General features: G+C 50.5%; 1 protein-coding gene across 1 annotated transcript; it reads left to right on the top strand.

Moving 5' to 3' along the window:
* Positions 1-376: 376 nt before the first annotated feature.
* Positions 377-3,129, top strand: LOC104504586 (ras-related protein Rab-11A-like; the record flags this gene model as incomplete). Its single annotated transcript, XM_010154453.1, has 4 exons — positions 377-573; positions 1,681-1,874; positions 2,849-2,948; positions 3,032-3,129. Coding segments are annotated over 4 exons (589 nt in total), but the record flags the coding sequence as incomplete, so codon positions are not given.
* Positions 3,130-8,382: the final 5,253 nt, after the last annotated feature.

Here is an 8,382-nt window from a genome sequence, read left to right as displayed (position 1 = left end):
CTTGAGCAAAACAGGTTTCAGTTGCATGGTGTGGGGGTTTTGTTTTTTAGTTCTAGTGTTGTTACAAGAATATGACACCCAAGCTGTCCCCAGCTTTTGCAGTGACAGCCATGTGTAGTCTTCCTGGAGAAGGAATGTTCTTGCATGTTGGGCAAAGGAGATAGTCAAGTCTAACGTCTGTTATGGATGCTGCTGAACGTGGCAGCTCTTGGTCTCTAGAAATACTCTGACTTGGACAGTTGACTCCTAACAAGGGTGGTGGCTTTGCCACTCTTTTCCTTCATGCTTCGTTCTGGAAAATTCGTGTTTCTTGCAGGTGATTGTCAATGTACTGTCTAGCTCTGGAAACTGATTCTCACGGCATTTTTGTCTTGCAGTTGTACTTATTGGAGACTCTGGCGTAGGCAAGAGTAACCTCCTGTCTCGATTCACTCGCAATGAGTTTAACTTGGAAAGCAAAAGCACCATTGGAGTAGAGTTTGCAACAAGGAGCATTCAAGTGGATGGGAAGACAATAAAGGCTCAGATATGGGACACAGCAGGGCAGGAGCGATACCGAGCGATAACATCAGCGTAAGTGATACCTTGTGTGGCTGAAGAGAAACTTTTGCTGAGGAGGGTAATTTTGGGCATTTTGATTCCTCAGAATCTGCAAGCACGAGGGGTGTTTATATTATATTGTGTAATATCCACAACCTATGACGGAAGGTAGCTTAAATATTATTCAGTCAGGCAACTTGATATAGTGTGTCCCTGTACAAACTGATTTACTTCTCAGTGCTCGTGATGTGTAACTGGAGGCACTTCAAACCTGGAATGCAAGGGCTTGGAGAGACTCATTTCAGTGCGAACAATTGATAAAGTAATATCTGTGTTCACGGAGATTTCACAGCAGTAACCTAAGCCCAGAAGCCCTGCCGCAGCAGTAAGGGAAGACTGCTCACTCTGCTTGCTTGTGTAATTGCAGACAAGGGCATAGCAAAAGCTGCGTTTAAGTGGAACAATTGATAAAGTAATATCTGTGTTCACGGAGATTTCACAGCAGTAACCTAAGCCCAGAAGCCCTGCCGCAGCAGTAAGGGAAGACTGCTCACTCTGCTTGTGTAATTGCAAACAAGGGCATAGCAAAAGCTGGGTTTAAGTGAAGCTGCAGGTAACTGTGGAGTGGGAGAACACAACCTGTTTCTCTCTGAATGCATTGCTCTGCCCCGCTCTGGTCTGAAAGCCGACCAGCTGTGGCCTTTTGGAAAGGGAATAGGTCAGGCTGTCATTTTTATGATCCAGTGAGTCATTCTAAAGTCTGTCTATCACTACGGGCTGTGCCCATACTGCACCCACAGTGATGGGTGGGGGAGACTTCTCAGGAGTGGGTCAGAGCTTGAAGGTGACAGTAGCTCCCCACGGATTCCAGAGCTTCATCGGTGGGATGCAGGGTTCTCCCCACAGGCATGGGGTTTGGCTTATCCTCTGGACTCTAAGCTGTCCTCAGACCACCTGCTCTGGGGGTCCTGTGGCATAACCCAAGTCTGGATGCTCTAATTCACTGCTGCAAGTCCTACGTTGCCAGCCTCTGGGTGTTTTTTTATATCGCTGCCTTTATTTCCCATCATTGCACAGTCACTTGTCACTTTTAATCACGGCATTTCTTGCTGGTTCTCTGACGTGTCTCTACACCCGCAGGTACTATCGTGGAGCTGTAGGGGCATTACTGGTGTACGACATTGCCAAGCACCTTACTTACGAGAATGTGGAGCGATGGCTGAAGGAGCTGAGAGACCACGCTGACAGCAATATTGTAATCATGCTGGTGGGAAACAAGAGCGACTTGCGCCACCTGAGAGCAGTTCCTACAGATGAGGCCAGAGCTTTTGCAGGTTGGTGAACTCAAAATAACTTGCTAATGCTGTCTGGAGATCTGCCTGTCTGGTTTTAGATGTGTGAGTGTGCTGGTAGCAGGAGAGAGTGCTGCTGGTGATGTGCCTTAGCGTCACATACTGGTGTTTGCCTCTCTTGAATTCAGTCAGAAAGGAAGCTTTGTAGCACATGAGTGCTGATGTGGATTCAAGAATGAGCCAGAGGCACTAGGAAGATTTTAAACCAGACTTACTCTCTTGCTCTGTGCATTGCTTCTCTCGCAGAAACTGTGCCTATGGCTTCAGGTGTTGAGTTTCTTGTCTGGTGGGAGCTCTGCACCTGTATATGACCTTCTTTGTACTGAGCTGGAGCCCTGTGCAGATGCCCGTGGCTGAACAGACTTTCGCTAAAATGTCTTTGACTTTTGTGACGTAATCAGGATCTGTGAAAAATGATTATAGTTTCTGTAAATCCTGCCTGGTTTAGGCCACATTTCTTTCATCTAGGAGTGTACCTGGGTTTCTTAGGTTGAGACTTGCTGTAGCTGCAGAGTTTATGGCCAGTGAGAATCCCTGCTTGCGAGTAGAGGACTGTCGCTCCCCTGATGAGGCTAGCCCTGTTAAATAACCTGCTGTGACATACCAGCAGGTGGAAGGTGGAGAAGCTTGATGAGGTGAAAGAAAACCCAGGAAGCTTCCTCACACAATTCTTGAAAGTGCATCAAATTCTCACTTTCAGCGGTGTGGGAAGATGTGTCTCGAAGTGACAGAGCACTGGACTGATCCCTGTGCTTGGGGAGGGGTGTAAATGCTGGTGTTGCCTTCAGATCACGTATGGGTGACAGACCCACAACTTCCTACACTCTTTTTTGATTCCCGTGCTCATCAGGAACACTGCTACTATAATCTGGGACAGGAGTTCTTCCAGGTGGGAAACAGCTACATGATGCAATACGTGATACGCCCCTCTAATTATAGTATTTCTGTCCACACAGAGAAGAACGGTTTGTCATTTATCGAGACGTCTGCTTTAGACTCCACAAATGTGGAAGCAGCTTTCCAGACTATTCTGACAGGTGAGTCATCTAGCGCTTTGTGTTTAAAGGGGGGAGGACAAAAGGCTGCTCAGATATGCAAATAGGCATTTCTGTGCCTATAACGTGCCCCTCTAATTATAGTATTTCTGTCCACACAGAGAAGAACGGTTTGTCATTTATCGAGACGTCTGCTTTAGACTCCACAAATGTGGAAGCAGCTTTCCAGACTATTCTGACAGGTGAGTCATCTAGCGCTTTGTGTTTAAAGGGGGGAGGACAAAAGGCTGCTCAGATATGCAAATAGGCATTTCTGTGCCTATAACGTGTTTGCAATGTTGCTGTTTAATAATTCTTCACAGCCGTAAGGTCTGGAGTCCAGTGTCAGAGTGTCCCGGTTGGAAGGCCAACCTTGGACTCGTGAACGAATTCTTGTTTGCTTTGACCTGCCCCGGGTTTCGAGTCAGCTCGCGTCAGCCTAGTTTGTGTTTCAGTTTCCCATTTGTGTTGTGCTGTGGGGAGTGCCCAAGGGAGAGGATTGTCTCATGCCAGCTGCTTTGACCTGCCCCGGGTTTCGAGTGTGTTTCAGTTTCCCATTTGTGTTTGCTGTGGGGAGTGCCCATGGGAGAGGATTGTCTCATGCCAGCATCGCGTTACAACAGCCATTGTTTCTCAGAGGAGAAGCCAAGGTAGTTTGTTTCCATTTTAATGGTGATCACAGCAGTTGCCAGAGGAAAAGGGATGAAAGAGTAGAGATCCTTCCTTTGCACAGTACTACCCTTGTAGTCCGAGATGCTGTCATCGTGTTTAACAGTCGTGGCTGGACTTCTGGCCCACGTGATGGCAGGGAGTGCTGCCTTTCTTATGCTCTGTGGATAAAGTACTTCCTTTTTGTTTAAACCCTTGTTTTACATAGGCAAAACTCGTTAAGACTCTTGAGACATTCACCTACATCTACGTGGGGAACCTTAACTTAACCGTGGCCTACAGAGGATGGGGTAGGAATTCACAAATCGTCATGGAAATCACTAGCTGTCATCACTTCCGTGCTGTGGTGTATCCCGTCAGCTGTAGCCAAGGGATAGTGGGACAGCAGTGGTATGTGTGGGTTTTGAGCTTTCGTCATTCCCAGCATTGCAAATGACTCTCAGTCTCTAGTCTGGGTTTTCAAAACCTCTGAGCCTCTCCTCCGGCTTGCTACGTCTCTGTTGTAGGTGCGCCGGGCAGTCTGTTTCTTCCGGCGTGTTTTCCCTTTGCAACCTTAAGCTCCCTCCTTCCCCGTGTAGCACGTGCCAGGCTACGTGATGTGCTTGGTATGAGCAGTGGCCACACTTCTCACCGATGTCTCTGCTGATCATGTCTCGTTGCTGCCACACTGGCACCTAGTTTGGGATTTTTTTTCCTCTTTGCCAGCTAAGTTAGACATTCTTTTAAAAACACAGGGCCTTGTTAGCCTTAGAAGGTGTAGGTGAGGATGCAGCTAGTGTTACTGTAATAAACGTATACGTTGTGTAGCACTTACTGAGCTGTTTGAAATGCGTTTTGAGCGCGCCAGCAGTGCACAGAGCTGTTAGGCTGCTGGAGTATTATCTGCCTGTGTCCAGCTGTTTCTTTTCTTGTCCTTAGCTGTAACAGGCCTCTGGTCCTGGTTCTATTGTGTCTGTTACAGCGGGTTCCTAAGCAGTAGTGCTCCTGTCCGTGTGCTGGTTTTGGTTAATTTAGTTAAATTAAACCACGGCACCATGTTTGAACCAACAGCACGTAGGGATCCTTGTCGTCTCGCTGCCTCATACAGTGCTGGGTTTGTTTCCTCTTTGGCCAAACCGTGTAGTTCCCTTTCGACTTCAGTGTAGTCATTTGGTTGTAATTCAGCATTGCAAAATGGAACAAAAAGAGAGAAGTTAGGAGAGCTTATGCATTCGCTCCCTACGTGACTGACTCCTAATGCCGTCAGAGGGTGGGTGGCCAAGGAGCGGCGGAGGGTGGTGGTATCCGGGATGCCTGCTGGATTTGTTTTCTTCCTTCACCTAAAGGCAGTCTGTCTTAAATGCCTGTGAATTTGGGCATGGATTTTTTCAGGGGAAAGACAATTTTATTGCTTACTTGTACTGCTAAAACCTCTTCCCTTGTGCGTGTGTCTGTGGTAGCCCCTCTCCTCCCGGGAACCCCTGACTTTGAGGTCAGCCTGGCCAGATGTGCTGTGTGATGTCAAACAGCCTTGCTGCTTGCTCTTTCATTTTTCAGAGGGTATCGGGGCTCTCGGATGGAGGCTACTTAATTACCTTCCTTACTCACTCAGCACCAGCACTAATAAAACGGAGCTGGAAACGTGCCTTCCCCCCTCCCACGGAGGCCGTCAGGCTGTCCCAGCCAGTGTAAACTGGGCACCTGATGCCCCTGTCTCCTGTTGGCCCATCCTGCCGCGGCTGAAGAGGCGGAAAGTTTCCCGCATGCCCTGGGCGGCTGCCTTGCTCCCGCCGAGCTGTGTGACGCTCCATGACACCCTGCCCTCGCCATGGGGAAGTGCTTCACATCTTGGGCACGGGCTAGGCTGTTTCTTTATCTCTCCTCCCATGCTTCCACCTTTTATTCCAGAAGTTATTTTGGATTCAAACTCGTGGAGGTTTAATTTTTCTGTGGGGGAGAGCAGTCTGTGATGAGAGAACAAGCGATTAAAACTTGCCCTCGGTGGGCTCTGGCGGGTTGTGGGGGTGTTGCTTTTCCCCAAACGTCACTGTTCCCTGCACGTTGCTGTGAGAGTGTTTTGGGTAAAGAGCTCTTGGGTGCGCGGACAGGGTCCGTGTTCGGGAGGGGTTGGTTCAACGGTGCTGGAAGAAACCCTTCTGCTGATTAGTGGGCATGTGGCTCGCTCCAGACAGGAGCTCCTGTTTCAGGGAGATAAAGATGAGGTAAATAATGCATTAGCAGCAGGTTGGCTCCATCTCGGCTGTGACTGGCATGCTAAGGACCAGTGTTCTGCCAAAAAACTTGGCGATAACACTTCACAGCTGGCTCTTTCCGTTTAAGGATTTGCTTTGAAGGGAAGAGGGAAGCAGTCATCTGAGGCATGTGGTTTTCAGGCTGACCCTGCGGAATCGGGGATAGGCTCTATTTGGCAAGGCTGCCTCCAAGCACAGTGCCTGCGGGTGGGACGCTGGGTGTCCTTTGAAGGAGGAAGTCGGGAAAGCCACGGGGCTTTGCCGCAGGCTGCGAGCGGAGGTGGCTGACGGGCAGGGCACGCTGCTGCACCAGCTCTGCTGGTATGTGCAGTGCTGGGAACTGCGCCGCAGAGACATCCCAGGCAGCGGCTGGTGCCTTTCCCACAGCTGCTCATCTCTCCTGAACATGGTGTCCTGACTCCCGTCTGCAGCAAACCTCCTACAAACCTCAGCCCTCCTGACGCTGGTCTGGTTGGGACAGGGATGGGAACTTGTAAGGGTACTTTCCTTGGAGGTGTAGCAGGGTCTGTGTTAAGCTTGTCCACACCTGGATTCCCCGATTAAGCTGATTTGGGCATGGGAAATGGGAATCCACTACAGCTAATACAGCCTAAGTGAGTGTGTGATCTGCTGCTGTTGCAGGTGGAAGAAGGGGAAGGAAGCCTTTCTTTGCTCTCCCTATGTTACAGAGAACTTTAGAGGGGGTTATATCTTAAATCTAATGGGCTTCCTGTCCTGCTCTGGATTCCAGATGAGGTTTTGGGGACCTCTTTCTTCTGTGGCTTAGAGTAATGATCCCTATCCAAATCCCTCTGTGCAAGATGTCTAGACTTCAAGGGCTGATTGTCGAGCACACAATGCTGCTGTGTGTCATCTGCCAAGTAGGAGAGACGGGTGTTACAATCCTAGCCGCTCCGAGCATTCACAACAGGATAAGGCATCCTTAAAGTAAACCCAACTCGGCCTCCGTTCCCTGCCCGGCTCTACGCTGTCTCTGTTCCCATTTCATCTCTAAGGAATCCCATCTCCAAGGTAACAACATCAGAGCATTAACGTCAAGAAATCTAGGGATTTCCTCGTTTGTTAGCTCGGGATGCCTGAAACAGAAGGAAGCGCTAGGGCAGGCTGAGCAGTCAAGGACTGGGCAAGCTCCCCCGAGGCAGCAGTGTCACTTTTTCCCAGCGCTCCTACAGCGCAAGGCCGGTCTCGCAGTTACCAGTTAGGCGGTGATGCGTTCTGCTGAATGTGCTCTTAATGAGGTCGCTTGCAGTGCGCAGGCGGAGCAGAGAGCGTGCTGTCCGCATTAGAAGGCTCACGTCTTCATCAGCCTGGCGTTCCTCCCTGCAGGCCCGTGTCACTGTCGGCTTCGCCGCCGGGCATTTTGCCCCCGAGAGAGCAGGTTTAAGCTGTTTCCACCTCCCTTTTCGCACCAGCCCCGCTGTGTGTGGTGAAAAGTTGTGCAGCCACGGGGGAAAGGCAGGGTCTGCCCACCGGCTTTCGCCAAGGGCACGAGGCTGCGGCCGCAGGGGAGGGAGAAGCAGCAGTGAGCAGCAGACGTGGGGCTGCTGCAGGCTGATGCACGCAAGTGACAGGGCGAGAGGAAACGGCCTCAAGTTGCACCAGGGGAAGTTTAGATTGGGTGTTGGGAAAGATTTCTTCACAGAGGGGGTTGTCGGGCATTAGAAGGGGCTGCCCAGGGAGCGGGGGAATCACCATCCCGGGAGGGGTTTAAGAGGCATGTGGATGTGGTGCTCAGGGACATGGGTCAGTGGTGGGCTTGGCAGTGCTGGGTTAACGGTTGGACTGGATGACCTTAAAGGCCTTTTCCAACCTAAAAGATTCTGATTCAAGCAGCACAGCTGCCAAACATCCTTCCAGGACCGCCAGGGAAGCTGTGGAAGGTGGGGATCGTGGAACGATGTTCCCAGTCTGAAGGGACATACCCTTAATCAGCAATCAGTGCTGTTAGGGTTGTGTTGCAGGCTTCAGGGCTGTTCACCGAAGGTCTCTGCTGTAGGATGAGGGTGTTATGCAGAGGGCACCCTGTGCAAGTTCGTGCTGGCAGGGGCGGAGGAAGCGTGTGGCAGCTCCTGTTAGGGACTAGTATGAACTTGTTCAGGAAGTTTTCTGGAAAACGGAACATTGCTGCTGAGGGTGGCACTAGAGCTTCCAGTAACGAAGGGGGCAAGAGCCGGGTTTCTCCAGGACCCTTTCTAGCTCCTCAGTGCCCTCTCTTCCCAAAGCAGGGGCTGAGCTGTGTGAGCTCTCTGTACAAGGCTGTTCATTTCCAGTACTGAAATGATGTCAGGACATGCGCTAAGCAGCAGCTCGTTAAAATTCTGAACAAAGGCTTCTCACTAATGACACATTCCTGGTGGAAAACCTTGGTGTGGGGTCAGGCGAGGCGTGTCTTTGGACAGTCATTATCCAGCTGGTCAGAGACTTCAGACCTCCCAAAGAACTTGGGCCTTTGCTTTGTTTCGCTGGCGTTGTTTGCGAGCTCTGCTCTTCCCCGCTTTGCTCCGCAGGGGTGAAGGGCAGGCGCCCTCGGCAGCC

The sequence above is a fragment of the Eurypyga helias genome, unplaced genomic scaffold (assembly GCF_000690775.1).
Source record: "Eurypyga helias isolate BGI_N326 unplaced genomic scaffold, ASM69077v1 scaffold16856, whole genome shotgun sequence".
Lineage (NCBI taxonomy): Eukaryota > Metazoa > Chordata > Aves > Eurypygiformes > Eurypygidae > Eurypyga > Eurypyga helias.
Note: the sequence above shows the minus strand (reverse complement) of the source record. Positions and strands in the feature narration are given on the sequence as shown.